General features: G+C 47.4%; 1 protein-coding gene across 1 annotated transcript; it reads left to right on the top strand.

Moving 5' to 3' along the window:
- The first annotated feature begins 20,012 nt into the window (after nucleotides 1–20,012).
- On the top strand, nucleotides 20,013–22,629 carry LOC308192468 (gallinacin-10-like). The gene is made up of 3 exons (XM_080586069.1): nucleotides 20,013–20,172; nucleotides 20,406–20,538; nucleotides 22,248–22,629. Exons 1-3 carry the CDS (start codon nucleotides 20,115–20,117, stop codon nucleotides 22,261–22,263), a joined length of 207 nt encoding a protein of 68 aa, XP_080442195.1. The 5' UTR covers nucleotides 20,013–20,114; the 3' UTR covers nucleotides 22,264–22,629.
- The last annotated feature ends 1,735 nt before the right edge of the window (nucleotides 22,630–24,364 follow it).

Raw genomic sequence — 24,364 nt, 5'->3', positions numbered from 1 at the left:
GCCTTTTGCCAAGAGCAAGGTGTTAGAGCAGCCTGCAATTAACTGGCTTGGTTTGTGCTCTGACCGCCAGGACTTCATTTTCTGGAACTTGCTGTATTGTTAAAAACAGAATTTTGCTACTTACACAGCAAAATCTTGATGTGTTGGAAGTGGTCAGCACTGCAGGATGCTGTAGCTATTACGGAAGCTGTTCAACCCAGCGTGCTCGTGCTGGTCTCTTCCCCAGCACCAAGTGCTTTGGGGGTGCCCATAAGCCAGAAACAGGTGTTTGCCCACTGACTGCTCCAAGGAGTCCTGAGGAAATGCTTTGTCACTTTTCTGTCAACAAACAAAAAGGAAGTGTTGTTTTTAATTTAATTTAATTTAATTTAATTTAATTTAATTTAATTTAATTTTATTTTATTTTATTTAATTTTATTTTATTTTATTTTATTTTATTATTTTATTTTTATTTTATTTCAAAAACAGTGCCACCTACTTGAGCCTGTTCCTGCACGTGATATTTATGGATGTTGTTCCGACCCAGTGGCCTCGATGTCAACAACAGCAGCCTTCCCCTCGGTTAACGTGCATTGTTCTCCACTTTTCTGGCTTCTGTCTTAGCTTTTCATTTCAGATTCGCAGGCGCCATTGGGTCTCCCGAGCAGCCATGTGGCAGGAGGTCTGTCTGGGTCCCTTGCAGGCACTGCAGAGAAATGGAAGAAACAAGGCGCTGATGGGGAAACATCAGCTGTCTCGGATTCCAGCTGAAGCCAAGGGGAACGTCTCAGCTCTCAGACAAGATCCAACATTGCACTTCATCAGGCTGGAGCAGGAATCCAGACTTCTAATTTTGCAAACTTATTTTTAAAATTGCAAAAAACGTCCCTGTTCTGCTTAATTAAAGACCAGAAATGTTCACCTTATTTTATTTATTTTATTTTATTTTATTTTATTTTATTTTATTTTATTTTATTTTATTTTATTTTATTTTATTTTATTTTATTTTATTTTATTTTATTTTATTTTATTTTATTTTATTTTATTTTAATTTTATTTTATTTTATATTTTATTATTTTATTTTATTTTATTTTTATTTATTTTATTTTATTTTATTTTTTCCTATGGGAAATGAAGGAGAGATACAGTACCTCAAGCATGTTAATCACCTGCTAGAAGAGGAGTGCTTTTCTAATGATCTAACAATCAAAATCCTCTTTATATATATATATAAAGTATATATATATAATAAATATATGTATGTATTTATTTAAATATATAAAATATATAATAAATATATATATAACATATATATAATATATATATATTTATATATATAATTTTGGTAAATGATAAATAAGCTGAATTTCCAGCCTGGCCTGGGGAAGGATGCTCCTTCCCTGAGCAAAAAGCACCTCCTGCCTGGCTCTGCGGCTGGTGGAGCCCATGAGCTAGCTCACGGCTCCCTCTTGTGGGAGGCTTGAGTGGGAAGAAAGAGAAAAGGTCAGGCTGACAGGGAGCTGCCCGCCTCCTTTCTCTGTCTTCTGCATTGCTAATTTAGAGGAAACATCTGATGATCTTTAATAGGTCTGGAGAGCAGGGAAGAGGTTTGGTTTCAGACACCGAGCTTGATGGAGTGAGTGCCCCACGTTCAGGACAAATATGCAACTATAATCTTAACTTGTTATAGCTTTATACAACTTTATATAGCATATAATTACATAAAACCATGTAACTACAGTAACAATGGGAGCTCTGCTGCTCAGTGCACAGGTAGGCACCTTCCTTGCAGGCACATTCAGGTGTCTAAGGCAGAATGCCACCCCAGCAGATGTTCCCCTAGCACTTCGTGCCTTGCCAGTCAATGATACCTTTTACAGTTGGAAAATGGTCACCACATGATGCCAATTACTTCATTTAAAAATTAAGATCATTTTCAAAAACTTGTATAGGAAGGGTTTCGGATAGTGTTTTGCTCAGATTTATTTTTTTCATGTAAGAGCATTTCCGTATAGACTTGCACCCTACCATTTGGACTAGATCTTGGAGGTCTTTTCCAACCCTAATGATTCTAGGATTAGCCCAGGTGAGAATGCTGGGATTTGTTACCCCCACAACTATCTGTTAATAGAAATCTGATAAAATTCAGCAGCACTCTTTTCCTCCTAATTAATATTAATCTACTGCATTTATACACAGCACATACAGACTATGGACAAGAAACTCATTGACTATACAAGTCAAGCAAACTGCTTTAAGCATAGTTAGACAACTATATCCATTGCAGAAAATTTATGTGTCTATTAAACTATCACTTATAACATTCCAGTAGCTTTGGGGTTAATTTTTATTTGCTTTTATGACCTTTCTCTCATTATTTAATCCTCATTCACCAAGGATTTACTGAAATGGGACATTCTTAATAGCTGTGATAAATACTGCACTTCGTCAAAACTTGTACACTCAAAGAGTTTATTTTCTTTAGAAAGAAAAATAAATACTAGCAGCAGCGTCAGAGCTCTCATTCGAAGGTTGTTAACATGAGCTCATGGCAAGTAAGAACTGACTGCAAAGATGTCAGAATTTTTGACATTAGGCTGAAGGCAGAGTGATGGGAAATGACGAAAGTGGAGCAAAACACACATGGGTTGAACAGGAAACAGCACACTTTGAAAGAGAAGGGGTACGGGAATGGGAAAGACAGAGGTGCTGGTGCTGCTGCCCTGCCTCTATCCAGTCCTCAAGTAGGTTCAGATGAAACAGGACATATAAAAAGGATGTCACACTTGTTATAATTGAGAAAAATGCCTGATGGATTTCTGATATAAAAAGGTTATACTGTTGGCAGAAGACGTGACAAAGAAAAGGGAGGGGGGCAGAGCCAAGGCAAAGCCCAAGTTCGGTTACCCAACACTCCTAGAGGAACACCAGGGCAGCCTGATCCCCACCATTTCCACCAAGGCAAGGTCATGGGCACCATATTAGGTCAAAACAGGCAAGAATCAGCCTTGCAGTCTCCTGATCCCAGCCAGGTGTTGTCCATCACACCACCAGACCACTCTGCCCATGGTCACCTCGGGGAGGACACCGGCACCACCCCGACCACATTACGTGCCAGGGAGCCCCACACCAACGCCCTGACCTCGTGGCGCAAGGGCAGCGCGTCTGACTCCAGATCAGAAGGTTGTGTGTTCGAATCACATCGGGGTCAGCCCTGGGCAACGCTCCGCACCCTCTCTATTGCCTCCGCTTTTAGAGACGCCCGTGCTGGCCTGGCAGAGCAGTGTGGGGTGGCAGTGGCAGGGCCGGGCAGGTCTGAGGGGCCGAGGGCGATGTCCCCAAGGAGGATCAGATCATGGCCTCGGGGAGAAGTGGCTGGCTGCAGGGTTAAGACCCAGTGCTTCCTCCTCACCAGGATTAAGGGGGAGGACGTGGGGAGCTCTAGGCTGGCCAGCTTTACCTCAGAGGCTCCATGAACAGCGTGGGGTCCCAAGAGCCGTGTCCACACGCAGCAAGGGCGTGAAGACAGCTATGAAGAGTCCCCATGGATTTCCCAAGGGCAGACCCATCCTGGCCAACGTGGCAGGTTTCTTTGAGAGGTGACTTCTGCAGCAGGCACGAGGGGACAGGGGAACCTCGGTTCTCCTCACCTCTCACAGGATGGCCCCTCAGCGGCACAGCCTTGAAGCAGAACCATGAGGCGGCCGGATGGGGCCATGGGCAGTGCCTGGGGGACCAGCAGATGTTCCTACATGCCTGGCACTGCTTGGGATGCTGCTGAAGGGCCTGGTGACGGGCATCGAGGGGGTTTTACACCGTGAGGGACACTGGGCGGCCCAGAGGGAGCATGGCGCTGGTGAAGGGCCGGGGCCAGTGGCGCAATGGACAACGCGCCTGACTACGGATCAGGAGACTGCAGGTTCGACTCCTGCCTGGCTCGGCACTTTTACTCTGCTCGTGGTGCCCCAACTCCTTCCATCGGGGTCTTCCTCCTGCTGCCTCTTGTTCAGCCTCGTGGGCTTCTTCTCTGCAGGGTAAAAGCAATGCAGCAGCCTCCTGCCCTGCAGGCCCTTATGGCAGAGCTGGGCATCCCAAAAGGGGAAGAGTTAGGGCCAACCTAGTGCAAGGGACACCACAACAAATCCCACAGCAAAATGTAGATCCCTCCTTAACTCTTCCCCTTCAGGCCGAACTGATGCAGCACTCTGACCTGGTAGACGACATGCTCCAGGCCCCGTCTGCCTTTCCATCTCACCTCCGTCTTGCTGCATTTGTCAGCAACTTGCCAAGTCCTGCGTGCAGCACAGATGGGGCCCGCAGGGAGCATGGGCAGGCCACCTGCCCACAGGGACACCCCAAGTCCAACCCTGGTGTGACTCAGCCACCAGCCTCACCTGGGTGCCAATGTGCTGCCCTTGTGCCACCCGGTCAGGATGCAAGGACCCAAGCGTATCAGAGCCCTCACTCCTTGCCCACACTTACTCGTTAGCCTTCAGCTTGCTTTTGCTCAGCGGTGCTCAGTGGGAGAGTGGAGCTCATGAGGAAAACAGGCCCTCAGAGACCTCAGCAGAAATCCTACCATCCCACAGTACCAGTAAATCGCTTTTCTGGGCCTAAAGTGCCCCGAGGAGTGGTGGCTCTAGAAGCACATGGCACACTCACAGCTTTGACACGATAAGTTACAAGATGATGCTCCCATGGTACAAACACCAGAGAGATGGGCAAAAGGCCTGAAGGAGGAAGGACCTCAGGAGGAGAGCTGCCCCCTTGCACCTCCAGGACAGCCAGGCCTTCTCAGGGCGAGCCAGGCAGGAGTCGAACCTGCAGTCTCCTGATCCGTAGTCAGGCGCGTTGTCCATTGCGCCACTGGCCCTTGCCCCATGCCCAAATTGTGCCCCCACTGTGTTTTCTGCATTGCCTGTTGGCGGCTGGAGGGAACTGCGAAGACTAGCTCCTTCCATCCCCACCCATGATAGCCTTGCCTTACCCACCTATGAGGGTGAGGACTGCACCCATCCTGCTGTGATGTCTGTGCTGAGTCCTCCCCCTGGGAGGCCAGGCAGCAAGGGAAGATGGTGGCACCAGCTCCTCAGCTGCTCTGGTGGGTCAGAGGGGACATCCCTGCTGCCCCACGGGAGGTCCGTCTGTGACTGCCAGTCAACGAAGCGCTTGGATCATCCCAGGGCTCAACGGAGCTGTGATTCCTAGCTGAGCCCAAAGCAGCATGGTCTGTCCTCCTCTTCCTCCTGCCTGGTGAGCCATGGGTAGTGAGATCTTACGGATGGCCAATTTGTTTGCTTTTAGTTCTCACCACTCCGGTCTGTTAGCAATAGGTGCTAAATTACATTAATCTCCCTTATGCTGAATCTGCTTTGCCTGGGATGGTAATGGATGAGTGATCTCCCTGTCCTTATCTCAACCCATGAACCTTTATTTTCATTGCATTTTCTACCCTTGTTCTTGCGGTGGGGGAGAAGCCCAGAGAAAAGAGAGAAAAGCCAGGAGAAGGCAGACCACAAAGGAGAAAGCAGTGCCTGTCACCATCATCACAGCCAGGATACGGAGAAAAGGAAAATGCCGAGCCAGGCAGGAGTTGAACCTGCGGTCTCCTGATCCGTAGTCAGGCGCGTTGTCCATTGCGCCACTGGCCCTGGTCCTGCTGGGGTCCTGGGACCCCCATCCCTGCAGGGGCTCTGCAGGGGGCTGGGGAAGGGACGGGGCTCAGGGAGAGCCAGTCGGCCCCTACTGAGCACCACTGAGTGAAAGCTAGCTGAAGGCTGATGAGTAACTGGGCAAGGGGTGCTTGGAAAACAGGCTGGGATGTGGTGCTTGAGGGGGTATGGTCAGGGACTGGGATGGGATAGTGCCATGCAGTACCGCAGGCTGGGTGACTGTCCGAAGTCCCCGGACATACAGGGTCCTGGAGAACAACCACTTGGACAGGAGCCATCAGTGTGTCCTTTCGCCTCTGAAATCCAACTCCGTGCTGGGCTGGGCTGTAAAGAGCAGTGCCCCAAGTTCCCTCCAGCCACCAACACACGCAGATGGTGCAGAAAACATGGTGGGGGCACAATTTGGGCTGGAGGCAAGGGCCAGTGGCGCAATGGACAACGCGCCTGACTACGGATCAGGAGACTGCAGGTTCGACTCCTGCCTGGCTCGCCCTGAGAAGGCCTGGCTGTCCTGGAGGTGCAAGGGGGCAGCTCTCCTCCTGAGGTCCTTCCTCCTTCAGGCCTTTTGCCCATCTCTCTGGTGTTGGTACCATGGGAGCATCATCTTGTAACTTATCGTGTCAAAGCTGCGAGTGTGCCACGTGCTTCTACAGCCACCACTCCTCAGGGCACTTTAGGCCTGGAAAGGTGAGTTCCTGGGACTGTGGGATGGCAGAATTTCCGCTGAGGTCTCTGAGGGCCTGTTTTCCTCATGAGATCTGCTCTCCCACTGAGCACCACTGAGCAAAAGCTAGCTGAAGGCTAATGAGTAACTGTGGGCAAGGAGTGCTTGGAAAAAAGGCTGGGACATGGTGTTTGAGGGGTTATGCAGGGACTGGGAGTGCACAAGGTGGCTAATGGCTCTTACTGCTCCTCAGGGATCAGTGCTGACACTGATGCTGTTGAACATCTTCACTGACACAGAAATGGGGTGGGATGAGCTCATGACTGACACCAACAGGAACAACCGTCATTCTGAGTGACCTGGACAGGAAGAAGGAGTTCAGTAAAGGCAAATGAGATGTCCTGCACCTCGGATGGGATAATGCCATGCAGTACTGCAGGCTGGGTGACATACAGGGTCCTGGAGAACAACCACTTGAACAGGAACCATCAGTGTGGCCCTTCGCCTCTGAAGGGCAACTCCATGCTGGGCTGGGCAGTTAAAAGCAGTGCCCCCAGCTCAAGATGAGGTGTTACTAATCCCTTCTAGCACTTCACATTGGGGCGTTGTGTCCAAGACTGGCCTCCTCAGTCCAAGCAAGTACAAGGCACAGACAACAGGGAGCAAGTCTAGATTTGTGCTTTCCCCTATTTTTCTGCACCTCTTTGAACTTTTCCCCTAACAAATGCTTTTTGGAGCCCCTATCACAGGGATTAGCAATACCCTGCGGAGAACAAGCCCACGAGGCTGAACAAGAGGCAGCAGGAGGAAGACCCCGATGGAAGGAGTTGGGGCACCACGAGCAGAGTAAAAGTGCTGAGCCAGGCAGGAGTCGAACCTGCAGTCTCCTGATCCGTAGTCAGGCGCGTTGTCCATTGCGCCACTGGCCCCGGCCCTTCACCAGCCCTGTGCCCCCACTGGGCCGCCCGTGTCCCTCATGGTGTAAAAGCCCCTTCAGCAGCATCCCAAGCAGGGAGGAACATCCACTCGGCCTCCAGGCACTGTCCGTGGCCCCATCCAGCCACCTCATGGTTCTGCTTCAAGGCTGTGCCGCTGAGGGGCCATCCTGTGAGAGGTGAGGAGAACCGAGGTTCCCCTGTCCCCTCTTGCCTGCTGCAGAAGTCACCTCTCAAAGAAACCTGCCACATTGGCCAGGATGGGTCTGCCCTTGGGAAATCCATGGGGACTCTTCATAGCTGTCTTCACGCCCTTGCTGCGTGTGGACACGGCTCTTGGGACCCCACGTTGTTCATGGAATCTCTGAGGTAAAGCTGACCAGCCTAGAGCTCCCCACATCCTCCCCCTTAATCCTGGTGAAGAGGAGACACTGGGTCTTAACCCTGCAGCCAGCCACTTCTCCCCGAGGCCATGATCCTCCTTGGGGACATCGCCCTCGGCCCCTCAGACCTGCCCGGCCCTGCCGCTGCCACCCCCCACTGCTCTGCCAGGCCAGCACGGGCGTCTCTAAAAGCGGAGGCAATAGAGAGGGTGCGGAGCGTTGCCCGGGGCTGACCCCGATGTGATTCGAACACACAACCTTCTGATCTGGAGTCAGACGCGCTGCCCTTGCGCCACGAGGTCAGGGCGTTGGTGTGGGGCTCCCTGGCACGTAATGTGGTCGGGGTGGTGCCGGTGTCCTCCCCGAGGTGACCATGGGCAGGGTGCCCATGCATCCCTCCGGAAAGCTGCCGCTACCTCTCTGATAGGTCTTGCACTCTCCTAGAAATCTCAATTGCTGGAGGACATTTGTACAATCAAAGAATTTGTACAGTCAAAGAATTTGCACAATCGAAGTGAGGGCTTTGAGCCTTGTGGCTGCGCGCTGAGCTCCCAGGAGCCGTTGGGTGGGCTGAGTCCAGGGTCTCCTGGCTTTAATGCCACCATCCACCCTGTCTGGTGTATGCCAGAAGAGATTTTGGTGTTACAAGATCCTGCTCTGCTGATCAGTTGGTCTGGGACAGCCCATGTCAGGGCAGTGGCAGAGCCATCCCACTGGCTCTGCAGGAGACACCATGTCTCTCCTAGGAGAGGGGCTGTTCTGGGCAGTGGTCTTGTCATATTTTCATCTTCTTCCTCATTTAAAGCCCTCCTTCCAGGCTTAATAGAGCAGCTGGCAATGATGCTCCCACTCCGTCGTCAGATGGACCCAAAATCCCTTTCCCTAAAGGAGCATTCTTTGGCCATAAAATCAGAGGTATGGGATGAGGGTTGAGGAGGACACCCCTCATCCCTGACCTCGTGGCGCAATGGTAGCGCGTCTGACTCCAGATCAGAAGGCTGTGTGTTCAAATCACACCGGGGTCAGCCTGCCCCACCGCGGTGGGGTAGTGCTGTGGGATGGGCATTCCACAGACAGCTTCTTTTGCCCTCCTGCTCCATATCCCACAGCCCTGGTGGAGGGCAGCAAGTGAGCCCTGGCAGAGGTCTGTCCTTGCTGGCTAGGTGTTGGGAAGTATCTGGGTAGCTTCATCCTTCCCTCGCCCTATATCTTTTGGACATCCCAGCCGTGGTGCCATGCCTTGGCACTGATTCTCCTGGCCCTGAAACCCCTACACAAAGGCAAGTGCATCTGCCTCCGGATCAGGGCATTTAGAAAAAAAAAATCATAGAATCACAGAATCATTAAGGTTGGCAAAGGCCTCCAAGATCACCTGGTCCAACCGTCACCCTACCACCAATGTCACCCACTAAACCATGTCCCTAAGCACCACGTCCAACTGTTCCTTGAACACCCCCAAGCCCAGCCTGCAGTCTCCTGATCCTTAGCAGGACAAGTTAACATTGCAGCGCTGGCATTTGCGGTCTTGGCACCCTATGGGAATCTGTCTTGTGGCTGCAATTTTTTATTTTTTGCCTCCTGTCTTGTCAGCGTGCACTCTGAGAAAAGCCTGGGTCCATCTCCCCTATACCCTCCTAGAAAATGTCCCTTTACCTACTCTTCTTCAGGCTGGACAAACCCAACTCTCTGTTTCTCCCCATATGTCAGGTGTCCAAGTCCCCCACCACCTTGGTGGCTGTCACTGGACTTGCCCCACTGTGTTTTTCTGCTGATTGCATCTTTCTGTTGATTCTGTTGAAACATTTGGCTGTGAGGAACCGAAACCCAGCTATCAGGACTAGCCATCAGGAAGGGCAAATCTCTGCCTACTCCCTGCCTGGTCTCCCATGCACTTTTTGATGAGAAGGACAGAGGGGATGGGGGGGCTGGGAAAAAAAAAAAAAAAAGACTTGAAGCTGTTGGAAGGCATGCCCATAGTTATAATTCATTAAAAGCAGTTGAACTCTTTTAATGGCTCTTTAAAAGTGAACTTTTAAGGGCATAAACAGGGAACGTAATGAAAAGAGACAAAGGAGCACTGAGACAGACAATAAAGGGTAGAGAGAAACAGAAAACAGTAATTTCCCCAGCATCCGCAGCAGGTCCAGGCTGCTCTGCCTGTTCCAGGATCAGGCATTTAGCAGCAAGCAAAGTCTGACAGTTGTGTGTCCTGCACGCAGAGGAGAACATTGTCCCCAAAGTCCCTGAGAACAGCACAAGCGTCGGATTCACCTAACAAAGTAGTCTTGAGCTCACACCCCTAATGAACTCAGGAATATTCCTGGTGTTTTGGACAGAACATAATACTGGACTAGCATCTTCAAAAGTTCATGTAGGCACCATAATGCCCTTTAGTCAGGAAGGAAGATCAGCCAAGGCAATCTGGCAGATGGGGTGTCCCAAAAAGGCATTGCAAGCTAGCCCTGGTAGGCAGTGCAGCACTGCACAGCCATTCACTCACTTCCCTACCGCCCTCAAAGGGATGGAGGAAGAGGAAAGAAAGAGTAAAAGCAAGAAAAAATGTGGATTGAGATAAAAAATGTTTAATAAGTGAAGAAAGAGTGGAAGAAGAGAGAAAGACAATGGAATGAAGCAAGACAATCACTCATCGCTGTAGACTGATGCCCAGCCAGTTCCTGAGCAAAAGATGGCTAACCCCTAAGCCTCGTCTTTTCCCATTTTATTGCTGAGCATGACATATCTGGCATGGAAAGCTTCTTTGGTCAGTTTAGGTCCTCTACCTGGTTGTGTCCCCTCCCAACCTCTTGTGAACCCCCAATTTATTCTCTGGGGGGGACAACGTGAGAGATAGAGAAGGCTTTGGGGCTGTGCAAACCCTGTTTGGTGACTTGGGGGATGGAAGCAGAAGGGAACATAGGAAGTCCTTAGGCTCGGACCACCCCACAGCTGGGCGTCACAGCTCTAGAGAGCCCTGGGGCTGCACCAAGCCTGACATTGCTGGGGAATCTCATCCGCAGGCAGAAAACAGAAGAATCAGATGAAAGAAGGATGGCAAACTCCTTCAGAGTGTCTCCACTGTTCCTATCCCTGTGCCAAAAACCTAGAGCATGCACCCTCCTGTGACTCCCATTCTCATTTTTCTGATGAACCGAGACCTAAAGGCCCCCTGCTCCATGTCCCAAAGCTATCGGTGTGTCACCAATGGGTTGGGTGAGAATTCCTTGGTGGCTGTCCTCCAGATGTCGCTACCTCACTGCTTTTTTATGTCCCTGGCTCTTCCAAGAACAAATGAGCAAGGAAAACACCCAAAGGCAGCAGAGATGGCACCTAGCTGTGGATGGTCTGCATGTAGCCATGCCATGGGGAGGGTGGCAGAGCTGAAAACTGTACATGCTAAAACCCGTACATGCTGGCTGCTTTCACTCAGCTGTCATCTCTGCTGAACCAGGAGGGAGATTTATGCCACCAATCTGTCTGTAACGTGATTTTCTGTCCCTTTGGCTCTTCTGAATGAAAAGAAACTCAGCTATCTCCTTGTGCAGATCTCCTACAAGTCAAACTGATACAGTACAGGTTGCTAGATGCTTTTGCTGGGAGTGTTAGCACACTTGAATAAATTGCAGCTGCTAGGATGAATTACTCTGGTATACTTCTGGTAAAAAATATATTTTAACTGCAGACAGTTTTTCACTGCAGAACAGTCTTTACATTTCAAACAAATGATGACATTTACAGATTATTCTCATTCTTCAGTGGACTGAACTTTTAAGACTTTTTCAAGTCTTGTTTAAAACAAAAACAAACACAAATATGATCTGAGTGACTATTTAGGCAAGAGCTGGTTGGTGATGAGGTTTAATCAAGGGGATGGTTTATCAGGCAGTAGAACTTGAGGTCTCCCATGCAGGGGAAGGAATTATAGGTTACTTAAAAACCTAATTATTTCATAATATTAAGGGTCTTTGAATTTTTCTAGCTAAAACTCTCCAGCTTGCATGAACAAGGAAATCTTTGAGGTGATATCCGATGGGAAAGTATGAGGTGAAAAAGCTAACAAATATTTTATAAAAATATAAACCCTTGTACCAAATGATGTTTCAGGTTATATCTTCATTTTCCAATGCAAATCCAGTTCTCAGAAAATCATGATCATTCCTACTGAGGTCTGCTATTACAAAACAGTTTGCTCTACATATTGATGTGCAACGAGCTTGTCCGGAGTTGTACATGAAGCCTGTGAGCACAAGTCCAACTTTCCTGACTTGGGACCCCTGCTCCCAGTACTAGATTGGGTTCAGCTCCGGATTTTCTGTGTCTATGAAAATGATAGTATAGAGACTTGAAATACATTTTCAGGCAGCAAGGATTTTTTCCATCTGTATAAGCATCTGTGCTACTCTTGTGTCATGGGTCTATGCTCACTTCCATCACAACCCCATGACTGCACTGGAAGCTTCATTTTAATTTTCCTCTTTCATTTTCATTTCCCTCCGCTCTGTTGACTGAAGACACCCGTTTGAGTTGAGGGCAAGGTCAAATCTCCCTGTTAGTGGTCAAGGTCTGGTCATTTTTGTTCTGCTGGTCCTTTTCAAGGACAAAGATCCTCCTGATTTTGGAGGGAGGCCAACTCCTGGGAACAGCGTCACTAGCAGCTTCTAAAGCCTCTTTCCTCAGCATCTGAGTACTGATGGAGAAGTGATGGAGAAGTCTATCAAGATCCAAATCCCAAGCTTTGGGTCTCTCGTTTTCCCTGAAAAGGCCAAATAAAATACAGCTTTAAGTCCCCTGCTTTGCAGTAAGCCGAGCTGTGAAGGGGGAGAACTGGATGCCACATTCAGCTCTGGGGATGAGGATGTTCCAAACAATCCCTTCCTGTATGTTTTTGTTTGTTCCCTGCTCACAGTGCCCCAAGATTTACAAGTCCCTCTGTCCATCTGATAATGGGCATATTCACAAGGACTCCTGTTCCCATGATGAGTTATTTGGAATGGCCGCAGACCAAAGCATTCAACATAACATTCACCCAACCACCACTGGTCATAGGGAGGCTGCCGTCAGCTGAATTTATATGTTTGCGACTATTTTGCAGCTCTAGCTGCTCAGAAATACCTGCCTTGTTTTCTGGGGATTTTCACAATGACCAGCCAAGATGACAAAGCAATTATTTTTGATTTAAGAAGCTTTGTATTTATTACTTTCTCAGGTGCTGTTTGTTGCATCCTAATACTCACCTGAAAGAGGCCAGTGCCTAAATGTATGCATTTGTCTCCACTGTTCAGAAAACAAATTCAGAATTACCAGCTCAGGAGCAGAGAGCTAGCAGCCTTTGTTCAGCCGGCGGGATGGAGATGTCCATGGACTTCACTGACGTGTGAAGGAAAGCAGAATTCAGATACTTCCTTACCACCTTTCCCAGCGTGCTGGACGGGGAACAGAAGACATCAGAGCCATCGTCAGTGGAGCATTAAGGTAAACAGGAGGAAAGATGATGCACACAGTAGATCCAGATCTGAGCAAGAGCAAAGGCAGCTCAGAGGACTTTGCCTTGCCGGTCCCACCTGAGGAGCAGTGATCCGTGGGGCTTGCCTGTGAGGAGGTGTATTTTTTTTTCTGTAAGACATGCTTTTTTTCTTTTTATTTTCCTGTAATCCCATACCAAAGCCAAACACCTACGCATGTTCTTTGTACCAACGCCCACGAAGCTGTGTGCAGTGCCCCTCCGAAGGGCCAGAGATGGGGGTGGGTGAAACCATGCCTTACACCCCCAGCAAAGACGTGGGTGTGCAAACTGCACGGGGGGCTTTTGAGCAATGCAGCCCTGCCTGCTGCTAGCAAACCCTGGCCTTCCAAAGGTCATCCATCGCCTGCTGGCGTCTGGGCTCATTACCCAGGAGGAATCCTGTCCTAGGCAGGGGGTTGAGGTGCTGCTGAAGGCTTGGTTTCTCAGCAAAGTCATGCTCAGGGGAGCAGGAGCTGATGGCCATGGGTGGCTCTGCAAAGACCTTTACATGACTGGAAGCGACCCTCTTAGCCACCGTGGTGATGGGGCTGAGTCCCTGCAAACAGCCTCGAGTGTTTTGTTAACTTCAGCTGATGAAAATCAGGTAGGTTTGGCCCATGGGAGGAAGCAGGAGCAGGGTGAAAAAGAGAGGGCAGCGTGGTGGGGAAGCAGCATCCGTGGATGGGGAGATGAAGGAAGGAGGGAGGCAGAGAGCTGATTTCCACGGCACTCCCAGAGGCTGATAGATGATGGTCTATCCCTATCTCCAGGAGATATGTAGGGGACAGAGAGAGCAGATATCAAGGAAATGGTTAGGGTCCTTTTCCCGGTTTCTAAGAAATAGCATAGTCCTATACTGACCTATTTTCAACCCACAAATAGTACAGTTGAAGCAAGGAAGTGACTGAAACTAGCTGCAGTGCCAGAAAATCCTCCCCAAGTCAGCACTCACTGCTTGTCCCCCAACCACAGCCATCACCACGTGGGCACGTAGAGGCGTAATGCAACCAGCAGCAGTGGTAAAATTCCCTCTCTGCTTCACCTGGGCTACCACTTTGCACAGAAAGATCTTAAGACAGCAGTTGAGAAGCAGACATTGCAGTGATGAAGGCACAAGGACGGAGATCTTGGTCCCCAGGCAGGTGTTCCCCTTTCTGTTCCTGTCCCCAGCAGATGCAGCCCACTGGAGAGGGGAAAGCAAACGCTCCATGCAGCCCCTGCGCATGTTATGCAATGCACTGATTTGTTCATTGGAAATTGATTATGTACCTGATCGCGTCACGGGTTGCATAACCACGGTTTGCCTCTGACATTGACCTCAGGAGATGTAAGCTGCTTTCCAGGGGACTAGAAATGAAGTAACCAGGTAAAGCGAAGTGAGTAGCTACTTATTCTAAGGGAGTCCTTCATGCGGCTTGTTTTCTTTGTTCCTTGAAGGATTATACTTCAAGGCAGCTTTTCTAACTCCGTGGATTTGTTGCCTGTTAGATTGGTAATGATCCTTCACAGTGCCGAAGAAGGGAGGCACAGACCTGAGACACTTGACTTCCAGCGTGGGATTTAGATGCCTCTAACAAGCACCTCATCACTGTGATTTTTTTTCTTTTGTGACAGTGGCACCCAAGCAGAGACAGGCACAGAGGGAGTGCGCAACTACATAATTTGATCAGGATGCCGATCTGTGTAATAGTTAATTAATCCCAAATTAAGCACAGGAAATATTTCTAGCGGCAAGACAAAGAGGTGTTGCAGACAGCTGAGCTATGGGTAGGAGGAAGGGAGGTGGCTGCTGGAGCAGCTTGTTAAAGCCCCATTTGCAACCGGTAGAAAAATATGTATATAAAAAAATAAAGAATACCATCAATATAATTAGTTGCACACACAGATTGGAAAACCGTACTTCTATACATGTAAACAGAGCCTTTTTCTAGGTCCTGAGATCCTATGGTGTGGTGTGGCCACAGTATCATGCACCTTCCTTAGCTGCCAAAACAAGGTTACCACATCAGACTGCCTGCTGGAACAGTTCCTAGCCCGAACCTATCACTGAAACAGCCCAGGAATTTTTGGCAGAGAGCTAGCAGAGGTCAAAACTGTCAGGGCCGTTCCAATAATTTAATATTACGGATGATCAGGTTTCAGTGCTCATGTCCTGACACTATTTAATCTGAGAGTGCAGACACAGACAGGTCAGCTGAATCACTGTCCAGGCTCCACTGACTGCATTAGCTACACCTCAGCAGGTTATAATGAGGTTTTGGACATGGCAGACACAACAGGCTTGTCTATTACCCACGAAAATAACCACACATATGCAGGTGAAGGTCGATGCCACACTGACCTGTCTGATATATGTGACTCCAGTTCTTGTGGCTACAGCATTAGCAGCTTCCTCCCTAACAAGAGCTCCTGTGGATTTTGTTTTTGATGATGATGGTGCAAAAATGAACAGAAAACCTCCTGGTAGACCAAAGGAGCAGTCTTTTTGGTGCTGCACAGAGAGAAGCATTTAGACACCATTCACTAATGAAAATACTTCTGGTGTTTTAGTTTCTAGTCATGTACACACTAATTCTTAACATGAATGTTTTTGTGCTGTTTCTTACAATACCATCCACACAGGATCCTCAGCGCCTCCAGGAATCTCCCTTTTGCACAGACTTTAGGAGCACAGAGGACATTGCATTCACCACACTGATTTTCAGCCCCAGCGTGTACATGTCTGTTTGACTGACTCACTGTACGGGTTGCAACATGAGGATGTATGCAAGGGAGATCAAAGCAACCAAGGGTAGCCAGGCTGCTAATAGATAATAATTGACCAGGTTCCCAGACCTCAGCACGTCAGCGTCCTTGAACCTTACGTGCACAGGTGGCTTCCAGCCTCTTCTGCCCACCTCAGATCTGTGCCTTTTCGATGATGCTAGGAAGTCTCTCACCCGTCAGGATTCTCTATTTTCTCTTTGCTATGCTTTTCTTACTCTAGAAAGTTTAAGGAAACTCTTTACTGATAAATCACGTGGGAGCATTTTGCTCAAAAGCAAAGTGTATTGAACAGAGTGTTTATATTAATACGGATGAAGCTACACCAGGCCTCATGTCCCCATTCTCATCGTGCCCTTAGCAAGACAGTCCCAAAAGGCACCTCAAGGGATGGGAAGTTAATAAATGGACATGGCAGTAGTCATACCTACTCATGGATTTGCAGACTGATCAGTGTGAGCTACTCCTGATCTATGAGTTATACGCCTATGTGTAAAGGGATGTAGATCCCTGTAAAGGGACCCAGGTAGAGCTGCAGAGTGGAAATCTCTTACCACCCTGCACCTGAGGTCACCTACACTGCCAAGAAGAGAGCTGTAAATTTGATTGACAATAATGTCCTATGAGGAAAACTGTAAAAGTAGAACAATCAGCCACAGAAGTAGGGAAAACTTAGTGTGGTGGTTGAAATTGCCCTATGTGCACATGGTGATGGTGATGAGAGGAACATAAGATCTCAGTCTACATTCTTTTATCAATTTTTTCCAAGTATTGGAAGCTTCAGATAAAGGTCAAAAAGAACAAAGTATTATCAAAATGCATTAATTTACTTTGTTTTTGACCAATGGACTAAGAAGCACTATAAACGTAAATCACTCTGCATGTACTGTAAGGATTAGTGCTGTAATTAGGAATGTAAGGAGAATACTGAAGTATATGTTAACACAAGCTTGGTATTAGCGGGTTGTAAGTACATGCTTTTCTAAATAATCACACACCTATGTGGTTTTAAACACATACTCATGGTTAAAATGGCAAAATCAAGACTTACCATTGCCCAAATGCACGTACCTCTTTATCAATAACCTCTCCCAAAAGCACCATGGTTCTTAGACCCTAAAAAACCCTCATCCCAACATTTTACTAGTCATTAGCTTCTAAGCTGTGCTTGAGAGGAAACGTTGATGAAAAAAGCAACCAACACGGTATATAGTGATCGTAATGAACTACGTTTAGCTGGAGGTAGTCATCCACGGAAGGAAGAAGACGAGAAAAATACCTGCCTTGCAGAAAGGGGGAAAATCTACTCAATCACTCTGTGTTAGCCTTTATCAGGACAAGACAACGTTTGCAAGAGCTGGCCCCACCAACCATTCAGCTTTTACTTGCAGTGATGCCTCTGTAAAGCTGCGCTGCCAGGACAAACTTCAGCAAAATTGGTTTGAACCTAAATATCCATCCATACCTTATGGATTTACAAATGTAAACCTATTTGTAAATGGAGCAAAATAAAGAGAGCACCCTTCTGAGGTGCTGGTCCCTTCATGAGCATCCAGAGATCTCCATCGGAGGATGCACCACGTCCTTTTGTGCTTAACTGCTGGAGTACAGGTGAAGGAGCTTCTGCTGGGTTAATCTGACCATCTTGCTGATCTCAAAAGCAAAACTAAATGTCTTTAGAATACAATGTTTCTTCCCTTTCTCTCATTAGCTACCATTTTTTTTTGTCAAATTATTTATGTCCTACTTGCCTTGCGGTGTATTCCTGCATAAGATTTTAAGTGAAGCCCCTTCAAACTATTTGCCTAGGCTGATTTCTCTGGGGCAGGCACCTCCCGGAGCTCCCAGCTCGTCTCGGGAAGTTAAACTTCAACAGAGATCTCTGCAGGACTCCTTCCTGGCCCTGACTGCCGCAGGGCACAGCTCTGCGCTCACAGCATCGTGTCCCAGCCCCAGGTCGCCGCTGTACACATGGTTCTGCTCTTCGGGCGTTTTATACAGGTTTGGCCTGGTTTTAAGCAACCAGCTCGCACCTGTCTTTGTTTTTGCTAGGAGCCAAAGTGGTGGAATTTTCCTACTGAATGACATTCGCAGGCTGTGCCTGCGCTGGCGAGGCTTAAACTGGTGCTCGCTTTCCTGGAGTGCTGCTCTCCTTCTGCAAGAAATAAGGATTTTCGGCGAGATCCATGAATACTCTGGCAATTTGCACCCTTGAGATTTTAAGCATTTGACTCTGTAATAGATTAAGTTTGTTCCACAGGTGGGAAATGGTGCATCCCTGAAAGCAAGTGGAGCTTGTTCAAATGCTGCTCGCGGCAGCAAAGAGTTGTCACCACCTTCCCCACTGCCACATTCTGATTTTGTCTGCGGGGAACTTGACTCATCCGTAAAATGAACTCCTGTGGGGAGCAATGAGTGCTCAAAGAACATGCACCCACTTGCTAAGCCTCACAACACTGTCAGCCTCTCCAAACGCAAGACAAACGGGGGGAAACCCACATTTCAACAGGTCTTCCCCATTAAAAAAAATCAATAAAAATAAAAGTGGGTGTGGGATTTTGCTGGTTTCTTTGTGTTTATGTTGCAGGTCAGGTGTCTGTCTCTCAGCTGTTATCATAGGGTGTCCTTCACCCACTGACAGCTCGCTGGAAGAGAAAAGGCAGGAGTCGCAAAGCTCAGACCCCTGCTCTCCTCTCCAGTAGAAAGCTGGAGGGTTGTTGGCCAAAAAGGGGTAACATCCAAAGCAGTGGTATGCAAAAAAAAAACATTCTGGAGTGTTTGGCAGTTCCTGGTGATTAGATTTGATGGGTGAAAGAGCAAAATCAGTGCTTATTTTATTGCTATTCTCTGCATTAGGAGGTAACTCACCTTGCTGCTACCTTCTTAGCTTGCTAGTTAGCATGTAGGTTAAACATAGGCATCAGTAATGTGTTCAACATACTGATCAGCCTCAGACCAAACGTGCCATTAACTTCCACTTAAATCTAATAAATGAAGCAATAAGGAAGCAAACCGTTGAAGCAGAATGCCAGAAGTAGGAACTGAAGGAACTTCTGGGCTTTGATGGGGATTAACCTATTTATGCGTGACGGTGTATGGACAAGGGGTAGGGTCCCAAGGCTGCAAAGCTGCTGCAGTAGTTTGACATCTACAAGCCCAGGATTTCACGAAGAAGCTTCAGTGCTTTGATCCCCTAAACAATGCTTCTCAAAAAATTCCCAGCCCCTGTGATCAGGCTCTGAAATGAAGCCCAAGCCCTTGCACTTCTGGGCTTTCTGTCTGCCCATTTCACCAAAACTCAGCATTTTAAAAGTCAGTGGCAGACCTGCACCTCTCATACAGCAAACTCAGCTTTGCCAGGGCTAAAGGTAGCCACTGAAAGGTCCTCCAGGAACTCGGAATCAGTCAGTGCCTCGAACAGCTGCTAACATTTCACTTTGAATCTGGAAATCACCTTCCCTTCACTGCAAGGAGAGCCAGCCCATCCGTATCAGCCATGCAGCTCTTGTGGATCCAGCCCATTCTCCCAACCTTTTGGGGCAATTAGGGGGGAAACAAAAGGGGACATCAAAAGCTGGTAAAAGTGCAAAGCACTCAAGGTGGGATACGAGTGGGAACTAAAAGAGGAAGAGACCTTCATGTCAGCTCTCTGCAGTGGGTAAGGGCACCTTGGATCTTGTATAAAAAGTGGGGAAGCAAAACCACGTCAAAACTCAAACGTTTCCCAATGCTTTCCTCCAGTAACAGGGCTGGGGAGACAAAATGCTCCATGACTAGCCAGCAAATGACAGACCCAGAGTCAGTGCTGGGGCTGGGCTCTGGCAGTGCCTGGCTCCCGAGAGACTGCATGACCCACCCCTGTGCCTTTGGTGCAAACAGGTTTGCAAAAGCCGAGCGAATTGGTGCAGCCTGGTGGGGCTTGGCTGGTGGTCCCATTACACAGCCGGCCGACACGGGCAGTGGAAATTCACTGCTGCAGGTTGCGACATTTTTGCTGCACATTTCGCTGCAGCCTGCGATAAGGGGGATAGCCAAACTGCTTGCCAGGAGGCTGGGTGAAGTTACTTATTGACAAAGGGCTCGGCCATCAACATTTCACAGCCTGTTCGTGGGCCCTATAAATACGGGCTGCCTTCCCTCGCCTCTTCCTCAGACATACTTCATCCCCTGTTGGTCTTTGAGGAGCTTCGCACGGGCACGCAGTCCACAGCCAAGCCATGAGGATCCTTTACCTGCTCTTTGCTGTTCTCTTCCTCCTCTTCCAGGCTGCTCCAGGTGAGATGCAAGCTAAATCCTACCAAGAACGAAAAGGGGATGCAAGCAGAAAAGCGTGTGTAGGAGAAAAAGCAACGATCGGCAAAATGTGATGCTGTTGGGCTGGTGCCCAACATCCCAAGACCATCCATGATCATCAGAGCCCTCCTCCTTAAAATGAATGATTTATTGCATATTTATCCTTACCGTTTTAAACAAAAACCTGAGATCCTAACGTCCTCCTCTCCCCACAGGTTCTGCCGATGCGCCTTTTGCTGACACCGCGGCGTGCAGGAGCCAGGGGAATTTCTGCCGCGCCGGGGCATGCCCACCCACATTCGCCGCCTCGGGATCGTGCCAGGGGGGGCTGCTGAAATGCTGTTCCAAGTACGTGCCGCAGGGCCGAGGGGTGTCGGGGGGCATTTTTCTCCTGCCATTTCTCCTCCTGTTTCCTCGAGCAGGATGCAAGTTTCTGTGGGTCTTGCAGGGCAGCTGTTTGAGAGAAATTTGGAGTCAGGGTGGCCACGTATATGTATGTTTAAGGAGACAATTAATTTTCATGGACGTTATATACGAGGGTAAAACTCCAGTAGGGCCAACATTTCCCAGAACTCAGTATTTTTAACTTTATTTTTATTAATTCTTTTTATTTTTATTTTTGATGGGAAAAAATAACTTTTTAAAGAAGCTTATTAGGAAAATATCTCACAGCATTTTCACTTATCAGAGGGAAAAATGTGTCCTCCATCTCTCTGTTCTTTTCATTTCCAAAATGACCTAGAAATTCAATTTGAAATACAAAAACTCTCTCTCCTTCCTCCCACAACTGTGCACCTCTTAGGTGACGATCAGTGAATTTGTGAGTGGATGGAGACAATTGCATGGGTATTTCACTTCTCACTTTGGAGACCAGTTTCTAATAAAGTCTGGAGTTTCCCTGATTTAAATCCTTTTAAGTATGCATTTGGGGAGTGCAGTTTAGCTTAGGATGAAACATACTCCTTGGGCATTTTAGTTCTTAGAATAGTTCTGTTTAATTCATTGCCATGTGATGACCATTGACCACTGCAGCAATTATCCCACAAACTGAATTCAGTGGCAAATTAGGGAAGGTTCCTGTGACTTTTGACAAAATGAACAGTTAGGGACTCACATACTCATTTTTCTGAGTTTTCCAGAGTTCCTTATTCTGTTATTTACAGACTTGCCAGGATTTAAAGGTTCCCAGTAACTGAAGAAAGTGCAAAGAGATGGCTCCAGGGAACAGCTTTCATAGCATTTGCTCAGCAGATGGAGGTCCTCAGTTGTTAGGTTAGCACAAGCTTGCTCAGACGACAGGCTCAGTGGTTTCAAGGAACCCAAGTCACACCAATATTAGGACTTGTTCAGTGCTGTGACTTCAGTGATAAGGAAGGAATTCACTTAGGAATTCAGGAGAATAAATGGTGCAGTTGCAACCTACTAGTAGATGGTTTTACAAAGGAATGACTCGATCCCTCTGTCTCCATGAAAGCTTCTTCCCTTTAGGAAACAATTTCTACTGATATCAAACAGACTGGTAAGAGCAGATGGGGGATTTCCAACCCTGAATATCTGTAAGAACATCTGATCCAAGGAGAACTGGGGCTGGGAAAGGAAAAAGACCTCGTGAGTTTGCTTTCAGGTGTAATTTTTCTGCAGAAATTCTCTTTCTGGGAAGAATGTCCCATATGTGATATCGAGGGATGCCAATGTTCAGGATTAAATATCTTCCTATCATGCCATTAGATTTACAGCTGGGCTGATTCACTGCAGTGGCCATCAGGGTATTCTGAGATACATCATTTTTTTTCTAGCTGAGGGTTCAACCTACTAGGAAAGAAATCTTTGAAGTGGGACACAAAAGGTTTGACTCAGTAGACTAAATTGTGGTGTTTAGTGGCATTTGAGGTGCCTTGGAGTATTTAAACCACATTTATAGGTCTGGCTGATATAGCTCGTGACTGAACCCACCCCATACATTTATTCTGAAAGATAATTAGCAGCTATTGAGTCTTTTAGAGATTGAGCTTGGATTCCACTTCAGCAAAACAACAAGAGCCTTTGCGTCTTTACAGGATTTTGGCAGAGTAAGAAGAGAAGGCTGGGTCAGCGCCCTCGTACCAGCAACGTCTCCACTGCCTTGAGGAGGTGATTTTGATGGATTCCTCCTCCGTCTAAACCTGCAAATGAGCATTCCGAGAAGCTTCCAGAGGGCACATCCTGTTAGCGCACTGCTTCTGGAGATCCAGGTGTTTCCTTGCTGAAGTCACTCCCTTTTTTTGCTTTTAATTAATACGCAAGCCACTTTGTCACCTTGGCCACCTATTCCAGCCTACCTCACAGGGATGTTTGGTTGTTCAATCTGTTCAGGTTCCTGCAGCTCTTGGAGCATGTGAAGCAAAAAATATATTATTATTTTATTCACACACAAAAATAAATGTCTTCTTAAACCAGTAACTATGATCCTATGATCTCTTATTATTGCTAGCAGCAATTTTCTTTGTGTTTTTACTTTTTTTAATTTTTTTTTTTTTAATTGAGGCTTGTAGAGTCTAGCAATGTCTTTAAACAAATCAGCCCATGAACTTTCACATATTCTGAAGTGGATTGGAAAAGGTGACAGCTAAAACAGAAACCAGGTTTGATAGTGGAACCAAAGTTGTTGAGAGGACAAGACTGAAAGCTGAGTGTGAGGAACTGTACAAGCATCTCTTGATAGTGGGTGGATGACAAAATGGCAATGAAGAAGCTCTTATGCTGTTGCAAACATGAAATATGTATAGTCCTGACTGTACAAACACAGTGATGGGGTCTGAACTATCTCTACACAGAAGAAAGGTTTTGGATGATATATAAACTGTTCTCAGAAACATCAGACCTGTATTCAACAGTGGTCATAAAAGAAAATTAAAGGAGAGTTACTCTTAAGAAGAGTGATAGGAAAAAAATCACCTAATATAACGATGCCACGTATAAACAGATGGTGCATCAATGAATGATGACTTCCATGAACATCAGGTTTCTCGATCTCATAAAGTTTGCAGTAGATCTAGACAGACCTCACTGTGGGCTTTCAGTACTTAAAGAGGGCTTGTAAAAAAGATGGAGAGCAACTGTTTACACGGGCTGATAATGGTAGGACAAGGGGGGATGGCTTCAAGATGAAAGAGGGGAGGTTTATACCAGACATTTGGAAGAAATTGTTTACCATGAGGATGGCGAGGCCCTGGCGCAGGCTGCCCCGAGGAGCTGTGGGTGCCCCATCCCTGGCAGTGCCCAAGGCCAGGCTGGATGGGGCTGGGGGCAGCCTGGGCTGGGGGCAGGGGTCGTGCCCATGGCAGGGGCTGGAACCAGGTGGGCTTTAAGGTCTCTGCCAGCCCAAACCGTCCTGTGATTGTATCCTGTAGGAAACATGATTAAACACACCAAAAAAAAAGTGATTAAGCACCCCATCAGTCAGAAAAGCAAAGCTTTGAGAGACACCATGGCAGGAAAGATTTCTTTTTTTGGGAAAAAAAAGAAAAAAAAAGTCTTCTGGAAGAAGAAATGTGGCTTGGAGAATGTTACGAGGGGAGAGTTATCCTGTGCCTTTTCCTACACAGGAAGAAGGAGGTATAAAATGTAGGAGAGACTTCAAAGAAATAAACTCTCACAAGGAGCTCCGTCCCTCACACACACACACACACAAAGAGAACTGTTGCCAAGGGCTTTGTGTATGCTAAACTGACAATTTTTTAGCACAGTCCCCAGCAACTTTTGGCCTGGAAAACAGCCACTGATCCAAGCAATTCTCATACATAATTCAAGGACCAGTGCATATGTCGGACCTACCCAGTAGGTATTTTGGATATGGTTTCTCTGTGTTTTTGGAAGAGGGGGGAAACACAGATATAACCACGAGATCTATAATGCTAGAGTGCAAAACCAAGGTATTTTTTTCACTGCATCCTCCTACAGTTACAGTCTCACAATCAACTTCTTTTCTCCCACCATGACTAGTCATAGAAGCAAGAAGTCAATTATTTTGGAGTCAATTTCTTATATCTATCTTAAAAGGATGTTAGGGTAACACAAGGCTGATTTCACCCAGGTGCATTAGGATTAAAATAAAATAAATAAATAGGAGTTTCCACAAGGCACTGGAGTCTACTTTTAGGCAATTTACTTGATCTCCATGTCTCTGAATCTGAGT

This window comes from Anser brachyrhynchus, assembly GCF_964034855.1.
Source record: "Anser brachyrhynchus genome assembly, chromosome: 3".
Lineage (NCBI taxonomy): Eukaryota > Metazoa > Chordata > Aves > Anseriformes > Anatidae > Anser > Anser brachyrhynchus.
This window is presented reverse-complemented; position numbering and strand designations above follow the sequence as displayed.

Coding starts and splice junctions, on each gene's coding strand:
- LOC308192468 (XM_080586069.1), top strand. CDS start 20,115: ATGAGGATCCTTTACCTGCTCTTTGCTGTTCTCTTCCTCCTCTTCCAG. Junction 20,173..20,405: donor CCTCTTCCAGGCTGCTCCAG/GTGAGATGCAAG, acceptor CTCTCCCCACAG/GTTCTGCCGATGCGCCTTTT.